Below are 19,475 nucleotides of genomic sequence, written 5' to 3'. Positions count from 1 at the left end.
ACTTGAGACGAGGTCTTATTACGTAGCCAAGAACTGGAATTCTGGCATCATCATGCCTGGCTTCCCGTCCCTCCCTTCCCCCTCCCCCCTTTTTTGACTGGTATTGTGTTTGAATTCAAGGCCACAAATTCTTGCTCAGCTTGCTTGCTCACGATTTACGCTTTAACACCTGAGTCATACCTAAAGCCTGGCTTTTTGTTGGTTAATTAGACTGGCTTCAAATTACCATCCTCAAGATCTGTTACCTGAGTGGCTAGGATTACAGACGTGAGCCACCAGTCCCTGGTTCCTAATGGAGCCTTTTTTTTTTTTAATGTATACAATACTCCATTGTATATTTGTTACCATACTTCAGACCTGACATGGACACAAAACGGGTTGCTTTGGCCACTATGGATAATGCACCATGGATAATAATAACGAATACACAAATACCTGTTCAAAGAATCAAGTCTTAGGAGTTCCCAGCACTTAGTTACATTCTGTATATTATCACTGCTGTATACATTATTGGTTTTATTTGTCAGTTGTGGGGCTTGAACTCTGGGACTAGGTGCTGTCCCTCAGCTCTTCAGCTCAAGGCAAGCGTTATACCATTTGAACCACAGCACCACTTCCGGTTTTCTCATGGTTTATTGGAGATAAAGAGTCTCATGGATTTTCCTGCCCAGGCTGGCTTTGAACCGAGATCCTTAGATCTCAGCCTCCTGAGTAGCTAGGATTACAGGCATGAGCCATTGGCGCCTGGCTTCAAGGTTTTATTTCCTATTTTTCCTGTCATGAGAGTGGGGAGGGGAACTCTCCTCCTACCTAAATGCTATGCTCCTTCGAGGCTGTAAACTGACAGATCCACTACATGGCTGATTCAGTGTATTGCGTTTGAAAATGATGTACCGATTTGTATAAGTTACAAGTAGGTCAAAGCCGAAGTTAAAACCTGTCCACCGCCAGCAGTACTATGAGACACAAAAGAGAGATTTATTTCAGTTTATCACATTAGCAAGTCAAAAATGTTTCCCCCTCTAACTTATTCCAAGAATTTCTCCCACGAGCCCTCTACTTTTTGCCAGTACTATTCCTCTAAAGCTTCCCATGCAGGACACTTAGACCAGAGAAGAAGCCTTTGGAATTGTCATTCCTTAGTCACTTACCTGGTACTGTACCCTCTGTATGCTTTCCACACTACAATTCTACCACAAATTAATATGGCTTCCACTGCCAGGAGTGGATGCTAGGTGCCAGGAGTCTGGATGGATGTAATAATCCACTAAAGTGGTGGCTAATGCCTATATTATTATCTATTCAGGAGGCTGTGATCAGGAAAATAATGGTTTAAGGCTAGGCTGGGCAAAAAGTTTGTGAGACTACATCTCAACAGAAGCAGTTGTGTGAGGTGGCACATGACTATCATTCTAGTATGAGGGGAAATGTAAACAGAAGGATGGTGATCTAGGGCCAGCCTGGGGAAAAAATGAGACTAATCTCAAAAATGACCAAAGCAAAAAGAACTAGGGGTGTGGCTCAAGCAGTGGTGCTCCACTGCTTACCTAACAAGCATGAAACCTTGAGTTCAAACCCTAGTAGTTCAAAGCCCTCTAGCGGGATGCCAGTGGCTCATGTCTGCAATCCCAGCTACTCGGAAAGCTGAAATTGTGAGGATTGGGGTTCATGGAAACCTACGCATATATGTAAGACCCTTTCTCAACCCATAGCTAAACCAGGAACTGGTGGCTCACACCTGTAACCCTAGCTACTCAGGAGGCTGAGATCTCAGGACTGTGAAAGCCAGCCTGGGCAGGAAAGTCCATGAGACACTTATTTTAGGTAACCACCAAAAAGCTGAAAGTAGAGACCTAACTCGACAGATAAGAGCACCATCCTTCAGTGAAAATGCTGAAAGACAGTGTCCCAGCACAGGCACAGACACACAGACACACAGACAAATCAATCCCAGCACTGGCACCAAAAACAAAAAAACACAAAAACAGTACAAACTCAGGTATATGAGTACCTGCCTTGCACTTGCTAGGCAGGCTGTGAGTTCAAACCCCAGCACTGAAGAACAAAACAAAACAAAAATTTTCACTTTAAAGTATCACTGGGTTATTTTAAAATGGCATCATGAGGTTCCAAGTTTGTTCATTTATATCATTAGCTAAATAAATTTAAGTATTAAGGATATTAAGTATTAAGGATAGGGTGATCTAGGAAACTAAGGTAGGGCTTCAGGGCTTGACTGATAACCTGAATTATGACATTAATTCCACTTATACATTCTCAGCATATATACTATATGCCAGGCTTTATTCCTAGGTAGTAGAGATCCACCCTAGCAGAATTTATATTTATATTTATATTTCCTTAGGGAAACTGTCTGAAGAGGTTGATGAAGGAGCAGATCAAGAAGTGTTTTGGGGGAAGAGGGTCATAGGTAGACAGAATAAGTAAAAGCCAGAGGTAAAATACAGGAGGACCTTATCAGGAATAGTAAAATGCCTATCAAGTTATTAGGAATGAAAGCTGTCTTTTTTTTGGAGGGCAGGCAGCGGTGTCAGTCCTGGGGCTTGAACTCAGGGCCAGGACATTGTCCCTGAACTTTTTTTTTTTTAATGATAAAGTGTTTTATTTAGATTTGGTCTGTCTTCATCATTCCCTAATTCTGAATTGTGAAAGATTATTAAGTCATGACACTCATACATCTTGTAATCCTTTCTCTTCATACCCTGGGCACACATATATACATCATATGTCAATATAATATTATTAACACAGCATAAACATTTAAACAGTAGGATGCATTTCACAAGAAAGAGGCTCTATGAATCATGGTTGGTCTCAATAAAAGGCAAACACCAGAATACTATGTAGGTAGTTACAGTGTTGATATGATCAATACAGCTAATTTTTATAATACCCATCCAATATTTTGATAAGTCATTCACAGGTAAGAAGCAAAGGACAAAGACTAATTTTTTAGATCATGTGCCGTTTGTCTCTTTTCTCTTGGCTTACGTCTCTGAACTTTTGTGCTAGTACTCTTACCACCTGAGCAACAGCTCTACTTCTGACTTTTTGGTGGCTACCTGGAAGTGTCTCATGGACCTCCCTACTCAGCTGGCTTCAAATGGTAATCCTCAGATCTCAGCTTCTTGAGTAGCTAGTATTACAGGCATGAGCCACCAGTGCCCACCTTGAGGGCTGCTCTTTTGAGAGAAGGTATGAGTCATACCAGAGGATAAATGTATTAGGGAAATGCAGGAGGATCACCACTCAGCACAAAGACTTGTTTCATGTTTGCTGTTATGACATTTATTCATCTGTCTTCATGCAGGTGTGATAGCATGCAAAACTGGTTTTTAACAAGAAGAGGGGTTTAACCATCAAAGTTTGACAGTCAAAGAGAACAAGGAAGCTCAAAGTATAAATAAAGGATCAATCCTATGATGGAAAGTAAAATTTAAAGTATTAAGAACAATGTATTATCATCCTAGAGGTGTTAAAAAAATTGCTGGAGTCCAGGTTTGGGAGCAGAGATGGGGAATGTCTGGCCTACAGGTCATATAAGGCCTATGATGTCATATGGTACACAACAGGATAACATTTATGTTTCTCATTGGTTGCTCATGTCCTGCCTGTAGTCATTATTTTGTATGGTCTTTGTCAGAAAAAAGTTTCCCCACCCCTGTTCTAGAGAGCACAGCATGATATAAGGAGGTAGGACCTGTAAATGATTTGTCTGAAGTGGACCTTTGGAATGTGAGAATCATCAATGGTGAAATCTCGTAGGGATATCTGATGCCTGGGATAGGGAGACCATAAGCTCACTGGGGTAAGAAGGGTAGGAAATCACCAATGCTGACAAGAGTAAGGACAGGAAATATAGTGAACTCTGTGAATGATGGCAACAGTATGTCCAGTATTGCAAAAGAATTTCTTTCAAAGGAGCTGTGGTTCAATAAGGATGAAAGAGGAGGAATTAGGAATAAGGAAGAAACGAATTTTCCATACTCTGAACACATCATAATTATAACTGCAAACAGAATAACCTTTAAAAATTGAAGTTATGGATGGGGTTGGGATAGATGGCAGGTGGGGAAAATGATGGAAGGGGTGACAGTGATCAAGATGCATTGTACATATAAACTGACATGCTGTAGAACAGCTCCTCCTCGACCAGGGAGAGTCATTGTCTTCAACTTTTAGCACACAGTTCAGGAGTGAAACACAGGGGACAGTGAGGGAAGAAGGGGACACTCAAAACTAGCTAGGCAGTTAAGTCAAATCAACCTATCAATAAAACGACAGACACTGCAGCCAGATAACCTTAACATCCCCAAAGGTAATTCTTAATGTGGGTAGCAATTATTTTCTCGTGTTTACATTAGGATAGTAAGAATCACAATCCATACTTACTTCACCATCTTTGGCGAGCTTTCTACCACATCTCATGCTATTTCCTTCTAGTTCTTCTTTATTAATTTCTTGAGGCCTAAAATAATATGTAAGTCATGAACTTTCATAGGAAATTGACAATTAGGAATTGAAAAAGAATGGTGAATTTAAAAGAATAAACATCCTTGCAATAGATTTTAAAATAATTTATTTTGATATAGATAAAAATAAAGCACTGTGCTACAACACAGCTCAGGGGTTGAGGGGCTGGCATGCACTTAGGTCCAGGACTAAAAAAAAAAAAAAAAAAAGAATGTAATCCATTACATTAAAAAATGTGCTGGGCGCTGGTGGCTCACACCTGTAATCCTAGCTACTCAGGAGGCTGAAAGCTGAGAAATGCAGTTTACAGGCAGCCTAGCAGAAAAGTCCCCATGTGACTCTTATTTCCAATTAACCACTGAGAAAACCAAAGCGGACTTGTGGCTCTAAGTGGTAGAGGGCTAGCCTTGAGCAGAAGAGCTCAGGGACAGTGCTCAGGCACTAAGTTCAAGCCCCACAACCATAAAAAAAAAAAAAACTCGGTATAATCAACTATGAGAAGCACTTATTTCAAGTTTTAATAAACGACATCATTATCAGTTTGATAATTCCAAATGATAAGAGCAGCACAATATGTCCATTCATGCATTCACTCATATATCAAGTGCCTAGAAACTGGGAAGAAAGGGGCTGGGAAGATGGCTCAGTGGTAGAGTGCTTGCCTTGCATGCCTGAGGCCCTGGGTTCGATTCCTCAGCACCACATAAGCAAAAAGAAAAAAGCCGGAGGTGGCGCTGTGGCTCAAGTGGTAGAGTGCTAGTCTTGAGCTGAAGAGCTGAGGGACAGCCCCCAGGCCCAGAGTTCAGTCCCCATGACCGGACCCCCCCAAAAAAAAAAAAAAGAAAAAAGAAACTGGGAAGAAAATATATAATAATAAGTAAATATAAACATATCTGACATCAGAGAGCTCAGGGTGGCAGGACAAGACATAATTAATGATTATTATAATGTGGAATGAGGCATGATAATAATGCCTGGAGAAGGCACAATTTCTCTCCAAGAGTAGAGAGAGAATAGTCATGCCATGTGGGAGTCTCTGGGTGGAGAAGGAATGTGTGTTGTGTGCAGGGGTAAGGAACACACACAGAAGGAAGAGTTGCCTGTTTTTCTTTCTTTTTTTAATCTATAAAAAGAAGACTAGAGGGGCTGAGAAAGTGGCTCAGTGGTAGAGCGCTTGCCTTGCATGCCTGAGGTCCTGGGTTTGATTCCTAACCACCACATAAGCAAAAAGAAAAAAGCCAGAAGTGGCACTGTGGCTCAAGTGGTAGAGCGCTAGCCTTGAGCTGAAGAGCTGAGGGACAGCGCCCAGGCCCAGAGTTCAGGCCCCAGAACTGGACCCCCCCCCAAAAAAAATTACAATTAAGCTGGGTGCTGGTGGCTCCATGCCTGTAATCCTCGTTACTCAGGAGGCTGAGATCTGAGAATCATGGTTCAAAGCCAGCCCAGGCAAGGAAACACTGTGAAACTCTTATCTCCAATTAACCACAAGAAAAACGGTGCTGTGGCTCAAGTGGTAGAGTGCTTGCCTTGAGCTGAAGAGTGTAGGGACAGTGCCCAGGTCCAGAGTTCAAGCCCCACGACCGACAAAAAAAAAAAAAAAATTCAATTAAACTGGACGCTGGTGGCTCATGCCTGTAACCCTGGCTACTAAGGAGGCCAACTTGGGCAGGAAAGTACCTGAGACTTTTACCTCCTTTCAATTAACCACAAGAAGACTAGAAGTGGCACAGTGGCTCAAGTTGGTAGAGTGCTGGCCTTGAGCTGAAGAGCTCAGGGACAGTGCCCAGGCCCAGAGTTCAAGCCTTATGCGCCCTCCCTGCCCCCAAAAAAGAATTACAATTATACTTTCTATATAAAAGTAAGAAAAATAAGGATACTGATCCCAGTTTTCTAGCCTCAATAATCTTGAATAGCAACAAATCCCTGGATATGTATAAGTAGGAAAGTGACATAGCATTTTTGCTCAGGGCTAGCTATCTATTTTTTCTATTTTTTTCTTTATATCATCTATTTCCGGCTTATGGCCCTTTCACATTTTTTTAAGGTGATATGCAGAAGGGTTACAGTTACATATATAAGGTATTGAGTACATTTCTTGTCAAACTTGTTACCTGCTCCCTCATTTTCGTCCACTTTCCCTCCAAATTCCACTCCACTCCCACAAGTTATACAGTTCATTTCCAATCTATTGTCTGGGACTGCATTAAACTTCAGAGTTTCTCCATGGCAAAGACATAGATAGCAAGATAAATAGAAAGTCCACAGGTTGGGACAAGACCTTCACTAGCTGTACAACAGACAAGGGCCTCATATCTCAAATATACTTAGAACTCAAAAAATTAAATCCCCCCAAAAAAAATCCTCAAAGAAACACTTGCCCCATTAAATAAGTATGTTAAAGACTTAAAGAGAGACTTCTCTGAAGAGGAAATAAGAATGGCCAATAGACCTTGAAGAAATGCTCAACATCTCTGGCCATAAAAGAAATGAAAATCAAAAGAACACTGAGGCCAGGCACTGGTAGCTCATGCCTGTAATCCTAGCTACTCAGGAGGCTGAGATCTGAGAATGTGGTTCAAATCCAGCCCAGGAAAGAAAGTCCGTTGAGACTCTTACCTCCAATTAACCACTAGAAAAGCAGAAGTGGCACAGTGGCTCAAGTGGTAGAGCTGAAAAGCTCAGGGGCAGCGCCCAGGCCCAGAGTTCAAGCCCCATGACCAACCAAAATAAAACCAAACCAAACCAAACAAAAACATTGAGATTCTACCTCATTCCAGTTAGAATGCCATCAATTATCAAGAAATCTAATAACAACAAATGCTAGAGGGGGGATGTGGCCAAAAGGGAACACTACTACACTGTTTGTGGGAGTATAAACTTGTTCAACCACTCTGGAAAGCAGGGTGGAGGTTCTTCAATAGCAGTCTATGGCTTGAACCACATTTCTGGCTTTTTCCCCAGTGCTGGGCATCAAACCTGAGGTGTCATATTTGGTGGTAGGCCAGCACTCTTTTAATGAGCTATACCTCAGTCCATATCATGTACTTCTGAGGTCAAGAAAATTAGATACTTATTCTAGCTCAGTCTCCTAGGTAAAGTGATTGATTACCTCAATGAGAATAAAGGTGGAAAAAAAATCTTGGGCTGGGCACTGGTGGCTCATGTCTGTAATCCTAGCTACTCAGGAGGCTGAGCTCTGAGGACCGCAGTTCAAAGCCAGCCTCACGGCCAGGAGACTCAATCTCCAATAAACCACCAGAAAACCAGAAGTGGCGCTGTATTTCAAGTGGTAGAGTGGTAGCCTTGAGCTGAAGAGCTGAGTTCAAGCTCCACAATCATTAAAAAAAATCTTGGAAAATAAACCCCAAATTTAAAGCTGAATGTACAAAAGATATAGAATGGGCCATCATTATTTATATATTATAAAATGTTTCAAATCTCAATTCCATTAAGTAATAAACTTTATTTTTTGGTTTTTGATTAATTATATCTACCTTCAAGCATTTTATTATATTACTTATGCTGGATAAGTATGTTTTCAATAAAAAGGTGGAATTTTATTTATAAAATATAAACTAAAAACTCTGGATAAAGAATCTCACAGTCATCATGAATTTATGTAACTCATATACTATTTGTATATAAACTTGTAACTATGTCATTATTTTTAGGAGTTTTCTGGAATATAAAAGTAAGAGTTAAAAGAGATTGGGTTAGTAAGGCACCTTTGGCTCACACCTATAATCCTAACTACTCAGGAGGCTGAGATCTGAGGATTGCAGTTCAAAGCCAGCCCAGGCAGGAAAGTCCATGAGACTCATCACTAATTAACCACCAAAAAAGCTGGAAATGGAGCTATTACTCAAGTGGTAGAGCACTAGCTTTGATCATAAGAGCTCAGAGACAGGCCCTGAGTTCAAGCCCCAGGATTGACACCAAAAAAATTAAAAAAGAGAAATTGGGCAAACTTCACATTTCCCAATGCCTCTTCTATGTACTTGGAGGTAGAAGGTAGTGTTTATTCAAACTGTCAATTTCAAGGAACTACTGCAAGGATTAAATACTAAATAGGAAAGCAAGTGTGCTACAAAGTACAATACAATAAAGAACTGATTATTTTATTTCTCGTACAGTAAAGAAAGTCTATGAATATTTTTCTAGGGAATCATATGCTTGTGGGGAGGAGGGCATCTATAACCAGATGATTTTTATTCATTTTGTTCAAATTTCAAAACCTGTTTAGTAATTAGAATTTGACAATATACCGTAATATAAAAATTAGCCTTAAGTACATATAAATATAAAAATCATGCTTAAAAAAGTATTATTCCAGGGGCAGGGGAGGTGGCTCAGTGGTAGAGTGCTTGCCTTGCATGCATGAGGCCCTGGGTTTGATTCCTCAGCACCACATAAACAAAAAGAAAAAAGCCAGAAGTGGTGCTGTGGCTCAAGTAGTAGAGCACTAGCCTTGAGCTGAAGAGCTGAGGGATAGCGCCCAGGCCCAGAATTCAGGCCCCACGACTGACAAAAAAAAAGTATTATTCCAAAATAATATTTCAATGTCAAAAGAAAATAAAAATATAAGAGTAGGTAAAACCAAATGTAACTTCAATTTTTCTAATGTAGCAAGCAAAAATTCAAACATTTTTCACACTATCTAATTGGCCAGAATGGTATTTCAAAACTTATAATAAAAATAGAAGGAAAAGGTTGATTATATGATCTTCAATAGTTTAAAATTTTAATACAGTACTGATTTTTCAATATAATGAATGCATTTAAAAATTAATTAACAAAAGTTTCTGGTGTTTTTGTTTTTTGGATTGGGGGTGTGGCTCAGTGGCAGAATACTTGCTAGTAGATGTCAGGCTCTAGGTTCCATCCCCTGCCCCAAATCTTCTTGTGTTTCTTTAAATATTAACAATAATATGATATAATGTAATATACTTACCCCACTTCACTATCTTGCTCTGCCCGGAGCATAGCAAGCCACTGCTGTTTATACACAGAAGCCAGCCATTCTAAAATATAAACATTAACAATAAATTGAAATGAAAGAACATAGAATTTCAACAATGTAATTGTTGAAACTGTTTTCACTTCTAACTTCAAGCTCAAAATAGCAATTTCAGAAGTACATAACTACATGAGGCAGAGTCTGGTAGGTTTATGGCTCAAAGTCAGGGAAGGGGGACAAGTCTTCATCTCAGCTAATAAGAAGCTAGGCATGGTGTCATTCCAACTTTACAAAAAGCATGAATAGGAGGATTGCAGTCAGAACATCTTGGACAAAAACTTGAGACCCTATCTGAAAATAAAGTAAAGAAGGGCTGAGAGGCATAGCTCGAGGCATAGCTCAGCCTTGCAAGCACAAGGCCCTAAGTTCAAATCCTAGTACTACAGAACAAAACAAAAAACCCAAAAGCATATAGCTAGTCTGACATGGTGGTACATGCCTGTAAACCCAGTACTTCAGAGGTGAGGCAAGAGGACTACAAATTTAAGACCAGATTGGGCTACATAGCAAGATCTCATCTCAAAAAGACAAAATAAACAAACAACAGGCAGGAACCTTATATTTAACAAATGTGTAAAAAAGATGGCTTTATATTCTTCAAAGTGGTATCATTCAGCTTTGCCTGACTAGACTTTATTTGAATTATATATATTTAAATTAAGATTTAAGCTGGGAGCCAGGAGCCAGTGGCTCACACCTGTAATCCTAGCTACTCAGGAGGCTGAAATCTGAGGATCACGGTTCAAAGCCTGCCTGGGCAGGAAAGTCAGTGAGACTCTTATCTCCAATAAACCATCAGAAAACCGGAATGGCACTGTGGCTCAAGTGGTAGAGCACTAGCCTTGAGCTGAAGATCCCAGGGACAGCGCCCAGGCCCAGAGTTCAAGCCCCGACCAATCCTAGCTACTCAGGAGCCTGAGATGTGAAGATTGTGGTTCATAGCCAGCCAGGGCAGAAAAGTCTGTGAGACTCTTATTCCAATCAAGTACTCAGAAAAAGTGTGGCTCAAGTGGTAAAGTGCTAGCCTTGGGCACAGAGAGGCTCAGGGACAGTGCCCAGGCTTTGAGTTTAAGTCCCAGGACTGGCAGAAAACAAACAAAGAGTGAAGAATGAAAGCCCTTAAGATTTTCCTGACCCTGACTTCGAAGCAAGTAACAGGAAGGCATGGGAAGAATGACACTAATACATATCAGAGGTATGAGAGTGGAGGGAAGTATGACAATGAGAATATGGACAGAGTAAAGTCTTCAATGAGCTGACCTGAAATCAATCTAATTATAAGAAATAATGGAGGGGCTAAGAAAGTGGCTCAGTGGTAGAGTGCTTGCCTTGCATACATGAGAGGCCCTGGGTTCGATTCCTCAGCACCACATAAGCAGAAAAAGCCAGAAGTGGCGAGCTATGTCCCAAGTGGTAGAACACTAGCTTTGAGCTTAAGAGCTGAGGGACAGTGCCTAGGCCCAGCGTTCAGGCCTCATGACCGACAAAAAAAAAGTATTTAAGAAACAGTGCTGCCAAGGACTGGTGGCTTATGCCTGTAATCTTAGCTATTCAGGAAGCTGAGATCTGTGGATCATGGTTCAAAGCTAGCCAGGGCAGGAAAGTCCATGAAACTCTAATCTCCAATAAACCACCAGAAAACTGTAAGTGGTGCTGTGGCTCAAGTAGAGAGCACTAGCCTTGAGCTGAAGAGCTCAGGGACAATGCCCAGGCCCAGAGTTCAAGCCCATGAAAAAAAGGAAAGGAAAAAAAAAAAAAGCAAGAAATAATAGAACTCAAATGTGACTAATTTCCCGCCTCCCCTTTTTTAATGGTGTTGGGAGTAACACCATTGTGCTTGTGGTCAAATGCTCTATCACTGAACAGTACTTGTAGCCCCCAATTTTCCCCAGATTTAAGATGTATTCCTACTGACCACATGTATCAATTTTTGTCAATAATGTGAGCTATGTGGCTAAATACTACTAGGTAATTTTTCCTTATGTTGGGGACAGAATCCACAGTTTGCCACAAAGTAGGCAAGCACTTTAGTATGGTTATGTGTTACCACATAGTTAACCTAGAAAACTAAATTAGTTGCTTCAAAAGATTTATATTACAATTATTAAAGATATGCTTGATTCAACATGTATAAAATTTTAAGAAAAATAAAATAAGCAAATTAAAGGATTACTAATTATTTTTTTAAAAAAGCAGTTATGACTTTTAAATACATCATGCTGGTCCTGAACCTTGAACTTAGGGCCCAGGTGCTGTCCACTTGGGCAAAGTTGCACTGTTGAGTTTCTATTGGTTAACTGAAGACTCATAGACTTTCCTGTCCTGAGCTGGCTTTGAACCAAGATCCTCAGATCTCAGCCTCTCAGTAGCTAGGATGATAAATAAGTGTGAGCCACAAGTACACAAACAAAAGTCACTTTTAAAAGTCTGATCTAGAATCAAAGAACATCTGGTGCTCAGCATGGTGGTACATACCTGTAATACTAGCATTTACAGGGCAGATAGGAGGAGGTTGTGGGGATTAGGGAAATGCATTCGTAATATTTAATTCATATCCTATGAAACTAAGTGGTACCAACTCCTTTGTACAACTACTTAATGATAGAAACAATTTAAACAATTTAAAAAGAGTGTGAAGCCAACTTGTGCTGTCTCAAAAAACAAGGGCTGAGACTGTATGCTAAAGTACTTGCCTAGCATGCACAAAGCCCTGAGTTCCATCCCTAGCACTGCTAGTGAGCAGGAAAACATTCATACTACAGAATACTATTTATATTCTGGAAAGTATTTTAATGAAATATGATACGGGCAAATACCCACAATATATAATGTGCGCACAGAAATGATTCCACTGTGCATAAAAATGCCTATCTTGGGGGCTGGGAAGGTGGCTTAGTGGTAGAGCACTTGCCTTGCATGTATGAGGCCCTGGGTTCGATTCCTCAGCACCCCATCAGCAAAAAGAAAAAAGCTGGGAGTGGCGCTGTGGCTCAAGTGGTAGAGCGCTAGCCTTGAGCTGAAGAGCTGAGGGACAGTGCCCAGGCCCAGAGTTCAGGCCCCACGACTGGACCAAAAAAAAAAAGCCTATTTTGAGGCTGGGAAGGTGGCTCAGTGGTAGAGGCTTGCCTTGCATGCTTGAGGCTTTGGGTTTGATTCCTCAGCACCATATAAGCAGAAAAAACCGGAACTGGTGGTATGGCTCAAGTGGTAGAACACTAGCCTTGAGCTGAAGAGCTGAGGGACAGCACCCAGGCCCAGAGTTCAGGTCCCACAATGACAAAAAAAAAGCCTATTTTTTTGAGCACTGTCTCACTAATCCCTTACAGGCAGAAACTCATCTTGTCACTTACCTGAAGGTACTAGAGAATCTTGTTCAATGATCCTTGCAGAAGCCAGGTCACTAATAATGTACTGCAGCCTTAGATGTCTGAACACAGATACAAATGGTTTCCCTTGTTCAGTGTCAAGGAAGGCTATGCCTTCAAGATCTGTAAGAAATAGTTAAAATTAAATAGCATTCTTTTTCAAATTTATTACTCTATTCGTCAATGCTCTTGTGGCTAGAGATGTACAGACTATTAGAATGTAAATAAACTAGTTTCAGGAACTTTAAGCATTACATAAGACACGGGAGATACAGAGACAGCTGGAGCTCATTTATAATGTGGCAAGGTAGGAAAGGCAGGCTTGAGCAATGAGGCTATCTCCAGAATCCCTTACCCTGAACTGAACACACCAGTGAATTTAGGAAGCCCAAAGTCTTATCTGAGGGTCTCTGCAAGATACATGACATGAAACAACCCTTAGGATTCTTCTAATTTATGCTTCAGCTATAATCAATTAACCAACATCAGTTAATGATGTTCTAGAATACTGAAACTATTACCATAGATCTGTAACACAATATTAATGTATTACTAAAATAATTCAAACTTTTGTCAAACTTTTGAAGTATATGAATTTTTTCTGCATAAGGGTTTTTCTTTTTTTAATGTGTGGTAAAATGTTTGAACTCCAGGCCTCATGTTGTTAGGTAAGTGCTCTATCACTTCAGCTATATCTCCATTCCTTTTGCTTTAGGATATTTTAGGAAATTTTTCAAATAGGGTCGCACACTTTATGCCAAAGATAGCCAATACTACCTCCGCTCCTACCTATGCTTCACAGATGGGATTACAGATTTGATCTACTGCACTCAGCCTGTTTGCCAAGACGGAGTTTCACTCACATTTTGAAAGCCAGGACTGCCTTTGTTCCTTGTCCTTACAATCTTTGCTGGGATTATACACGTGAATGTGATTTCCAGAAATTACTCAATTCCAATGTGTTTTCATGAGTGGGAAGGAAATTTCAAGAGTTATCACTATCAAACAGGAATTCATACATAGGCCTTCATCTAGGTTTTCCTTCCTTTTTTGGGGGGGGGGTCCGGTCGTGGGGCCTGAACTCTGGGCCTGGGCGCTGTCCCTCAGCTCTTCAGCTCAAGGCTAGCACTCTACCACTTGAGACACAGCGCCACTTCTGGCTTTTTTCTTTTTGCTTATGTGGTGCTGAGGAATCGAACCCAGGACCTCATTCTACCTCATTCTACCACTGAGCCACCTTCTCAGCCCCTCGATTTTTTTTAATTAATTAATTTTTTGGTTGGTTGTGGGGGTTAGTTGTGGCACTATCCCTGAGCTTTTTCACTCAAGGACAGTGCTCTGTCACTTTGAGCTGTAGCACCACAATGGGTTTTTGGGAGTTAATTGGAGATAAAGAGTCTCACAAACATTTCTGTTCAGGCTGGCTTAGAACCACAATCCTCAGATCTCAGCTTCCTGATTAGCTAGAATTACAGGTGTGAGCCACTGGTACTCAGCTTAGCTCTGAAATTTTTATCTCATAGTTGTTTTTACTCCTGACACCTCCAAAAGTCGATCAAAGCAAAGAAGTAATAGCATGTTCATTTGAAAAATTAACTTTGATCATTGATGTAACAGATATGTGACTGGACTTACATCTCTTTTTAAAAATAATGATGACTTCAAGTCCTACATTGAATGACATATTCCAATACTGTAGGGTGTACTGAGAACACCAGTAAAGTCTTATACGATCTCTATTATAGGGTAGTTATAAAAACCTAATTCAAGAATCATTTACTTTTCGGGGGCTGGGAAGGTGGCTCAGTGGTAGAGTGCTTGCCTTGTATGCATGAGGCCCTGAGTTTGATTCCTGAGCACCACATAAACAGAAAAAGCTGGAAGTGGCCCTGTGGCTCAGGTGGTAGAGCACTAGCCTTGAGCTGAAGAGCTGATGAGCTGAGGGATAGCACCCAGGCCTAGAGTTCAGGCCCCAGGATTGGCAAAAAAAAAGAAAAAAAAAAGAATCATTTACTTTTCTAAGAATTCATAAAACCCAAAAACTAAATTTAAGTTTTTCTTGCTGGTTAGCATTTGGACATACAAATTATGGTACCAAACTAGGTAAAGACAATTGTGCAGAAAATTTTCAAAGTTTCTATTGTTTCTTTTGTCTTGATCCATATATAACTGAAAAGTCTAATAAAGAAATTAGAAATTAGGCGTTATACACACACACACACACACACACACACACAAAATGGGTAAAAGGACAAGTCCTTTTTCTATTTTCTATGCCTCCCTTCAAAAATGACGTTATAAAGTCCTTCCAAAAAAAAAAAAATCAAGGACATTAGACACACTTTTCCTTTTGGTACTAGAGTCTGAACTTAGTCTGGCACTTGCTAGGCTGGTGCACTACCACTTGAGCCACTCTTTAGGTCCAGCTTTGTCTTAGCCTCCTGAGTAACTACATTACAGGTATGAGTCACCTGCTCCTAGCCAATATATCTTTCTTGACCCAAGCTGTTTTCTGCTACATGCTGAGGCTGAGGTGAAGACTGTAGGGTGGGAAAATCAGAAGGAACACAGCTTCCTATTCTCTAACTGGGCTGGGCTGAGACTCTGTCAACAAGGACCTAGCGTCTATATTCTATGAATTCTTTGTGTCTGCTTCAGTTTTCTCCTTATCTTTTTCCCCTTTATCTGCAATTTTCATTTAATTTCTCTCTATGTAACTTTCCTAATATGTCTTTAATTGCCATGATCCAACACTAATATATAATTTAAGTATTTTATTCAAGGAAACCAAGGAAAAACAATTTATTGGCTCTGAACTAGGAAATGTGAGTATATAAAATACTTGTATATAGTTGTGTTTTTTTTTGTCGGTCATGGGGCTTGAACTCTGGGCTTAGGCACTGTCTTTGTGCTCTTCAGCTCAAGGCAAACGCTCTACCGCTTGAGCCACAGTGCCACTTCCGGTTTTCTAGTGGTTTATTGGAGATAAGAGTCTCATGGACTTTTCTGCCCGGGCTGGCTTTGAACCATGATCCTCAGATCTCAGCCTCCTGAATAGCTAGGATTACAGGGGTGAGCCACCGGGACCCGGCTTGTACATAGTTTTTTTTTTTTTTTTAAAGAAACAAAGAGCAGTATATTTTAAAGTTAAGAATTTCTATTGGTCTGGGAAGGTGGCTCAGTGGTAGAGCGCTTGCCTTGCATGCATGAGGCCCTGGGTTCGATTCCTCAGCACCAGATAAGCAAAAAGAAAAAAGTTGGAAGTGGCACTGTGGCTCAAGTGGTAGAGTGCTAGTCTTGAGCTGAAGAGCTGAGGGACAGGCCGAGTTCAGGCCCCACGACTGGATCCCCCCACACCCCCCCAAAAAAGAATTTCTATTAACCAAAAGGAAGTTTAAGAAAGTTATAGGATAACCTATGAAACAGAAGCACAAAACATATTTACAACAAAAGACTGGTTATCAAAAACATAAAATCATTAAGACAAATCTGATCTTAACATAGGAGAAAGATGCCAGGTGCCAGTGGCTCATACCTGTAACTCCTACTCAGGAGAGAACTGATGATCAGGTTCAAAGCCAGCCTGGACAGGAAAGTCTGTGAGACTCTTATCTCCAATAAACCACTCAGAAAGCCGGAAGTAGTACTGTGGCTCAAGTGGTAGAGCACTAGCCTTGAGCTGAAGAGCTGAGGGACAGCTCCCAGGCCCAGAGTTCAAGTCCCATGATCAAAAAAAAAAAAAAAAAAAGATCTAAAGAGAAATTTCAGAGAGGAAACATCTAACCAGTAAGCACAGAGCCATTTAATCTCTTCAGTTTTCAGGACTGAAAACTGGGTACACAGTGAGATGTGTACAACTGATGCAAAGTGCTGTGTGTCAGAGGTGCTTCTCTGCTCTTGCTGTCCCAGGAGCTCACTGGGCATCACTTCCCTACTCTGAATTCAGTAATGCCATCATCCTAACTTGAAGTGAGCCACAGTAGGCAAATGTGTACTGTGGGGGAATAGGCTGAAAATCAGGGACTAGATTTTCAGAATGTCAGCTTGTTAGTATACCACCAGGCTATGAGTGTTAAGACAAGTGTGTATAATGAGATAACATTATTTTGTTTAAAGCAAAATAATAATTAAACATTATATTCAAGATGGTGATTGGGGAAAGGCAGATTAATTCAAAGCACATGAGTAGACTGATGTTAAGTGAAGATTTGTTCATGGGGGCTCACTATATTATTAAAAATAAAAAGGTGGCCAAGTGTAGGTCAAAAATGATAAGGAACTAAAAAAATTCATTAACCTCTGGGTGCCTGTTACAGGCACCTCATACCTCTAATCCTAGCTACTCAAGAGACTGAGATCTGAAGATTGGGGTTCAAAGCCAGTTCAGGCAGAAAAGTCTGAGACTCTTATCTCTCATTAATCACTGAAAAAATGGAAGTAGCCCTCAAAGTGGTAGAGCTCAGGGATAGTGCTCAGGCCCTGAGTTCAGCCCCATGGACCACTACCACCACCAACAAAAACAGTACACATACACAAAAACAGAGTAATGATTTATCTTTTTACCTGAGGGACACTAAATTTTTAAAAAGATTCATTTTAGCAAAGTAAAATAATACAGTGTATATTATACTTTCTTCTACTCAGATAAGACTTTATAGCTGCTGATCTTAGCCAATTTTAGATTGGTCTCCACTAAAAATCCCCACTAAAAGATATGGAACCTCTCCCCACAGAAATGCCTGCTGTTATACACTATCAAATTCCTTATTTATGTCTGTGTAAGTGACACAAAGAAGCCTGACCACAGGCCCCCATATTAGGCACTATCGCCTAGTAGCTAAGGAATGGTATATTAGGGAAAACTCAAATGAGCAAACAAAAGACAAATACAATCACCAAGATCTTTGGTGATATAAGAGAAGAAATAATCGTTTGGGAGGATCTGAGCATAAGGACGGTTTAGGGAGTAATACTGGTAAGGCATTTTGCTTCTCTATCCTTATATCTATCCTACATAATTTCTCATGTCCTCCCCAGCTCTAAAATTAATAAACAAATTAAGACCTGGTTTAAATAAATTCCAATGTATAAAATCACTAAGTACAAACCAAAATTTGTCACACCTTTTTTCCACTTAGAAAACCAGACATCTGTTTCTGTCAAAAGCTGTTTCAAAGACCCGTTCCAAGAAGGCACAAGTTGAAGAAACATCCACTAAATTAAAAATAAATAAATAAATGAGAAAAAATTATAAGATTTTACCATTTTATGACTACATTTTAAAATCACTCCGACCTTTAAAGATAATACCTAAAAAATTGTTTCCATTTTACAAACAATTTTAAGAATGAATTATTATATGTCATGGTTACAAGTTTTAGATTCATTATGGCATTCATCAAAGCCCAATGATAACTAGATATGTATGAAAATTAGTAAATTAATTTCTGAGAAGTATTTATGATTGTAAACACTTCTTAGATTATCTCTGTATAAAATATGGAAAGCTTTTGTGTAGATTACATTAGTAATTTTACACTCATCAATTCTGGTAACAACTCAATCTCACTCATAGTACGTAAGTGTAGTATAAAATAAACAAGGGAAAAGGAATGTTTTTGCTTCACTGCCTTTTGAAACAGTATGAAGATTAGTCCAGAGCACAGACTTTTAAGTCCTAGATCTGGCATTAGTAGCTAAACAAATTATCTGATTTCTATGGGTCTTAGTTTCTTCATTTGCAAAATGTGTATAATGTTTCTATCTCATATGATACTGAAAAAATCAGCATATGCAGCATATTTAGTATGGCACCTGGCACAGAGCAGGGACCATACAAATATTAGCATTGATTACCTTAAAAGCAGTTACAACAACAGAAAGAATGAATGCCACCATGGCTCTGAGATAGAAATGAACTATCTACTATTTCCTTAAAGACTGAACAGCTCAGACCATAAACATTCCTAAGGAAAAACTATAATGAGATCTCATTTCTACTATAAAAATAATCAATCATAACAAGGCTCACTTGCCAGTTTTCCCACCATGTTAAATGTAGACAAGAGACTAAAGGGAAAATTCTGTAGTGAGAAAGGAGCAGTGGAGTAGAACTCATATTACCTGGCTTTTGCCTCAAGTCTGCAACTTAGTAATTGTTTTACCATCTACAATAAAATAGTAGCAGATTTTTTTCAGAGTTGTGTAATAAAGTTAGATTAAAATATGCTGAGATCTTTCAAAAGAATAGAGAAAAACATGCCTGAAGTGCAAACAGACTTTTATTAGAAAAATTATGTGCAAAAAGTTCATCATAGCACCATTAAATCATTTAAAGATCAACTTTAAAAACATTCCTTAAAGTCATATATAACATTTAAACTCTCTAAGATGATACATTTCTGATTTTGTAAATAATAAGTCTGTTATTGAGACAATTCTGTGAAGAAAAATATTATTTTCTTTTTGCTGGTGGTCCTGGGGCCCAAACTCTGGACTTGGGTGGTGTCCCTGAGCTTCTTTTTGTTCAAGGCTAGCACTCTACCACTTGAGCCACAGTGCCACTTCCAGAATTTTCTATGATTAATTGGCAATAATGG

General features: G+C 39.8%; 1 protein-coding gene across 2 annotated transcripts in view; it reads right to left on the bottom strand.

Annotated features, from left to right (window-relative positions):
- Window positions 1–19,475, bottom strand: part of Gmcl1 (germ cell-less, spermatogenesis associated 1) — a 42,031-nt gene that overhangs the window by 4,528 nt on the left and 18,028 nt on the right. Inside the window, exons 8-12 of one of the 2 annotated variants that reach the window (XM_013022535.1) lie at window positions 18,000–18,090; window positions 12,862–12,999; window positions 9,446–9,515; window positions 4,414–4,489; window positions 811–956 (exon numbers count right to left, since the gene is read on the bottom strand). In XM_013022535.1, the coding sequence (XP_012877989.1) occupies window positions 811–956; window positions 4,414–4,489; window positions 9,446–9,515; window positions 12,862–12,999; window positions 18,000–18,090 (521 nt within the window). The remainder of the gene's footprint in view (window positions 1–810; window positions 957–4,413; window positions 4,490–9,445; window positions 9,516–12,861; window positions 13,000–17,999; window positions 18,091–19,475) is intronic. The other variant, XM_013022536.1, reaches the window with a different exon arrangement.

This window comes from Dipodomys ordii, unplaced genomic scaffold (assembly GCF_000151885.1).
Source record: "Dipodomys ordii isolate 6190 unplaced genomic scaffold, Dord_2.0 Scaffold63, whole genome shotgun sequence".
NCBI classification, from domain to species: domain Eukaryota; kingdom Metazoa; phylum Chordata; class Mammalia; order Rodentia; family Heteromyidae; genus Dipodomys; species Dipodomys ordii.
This window is presented reverse-complemented; position numbering and strand designations above follow the sequence as displayed.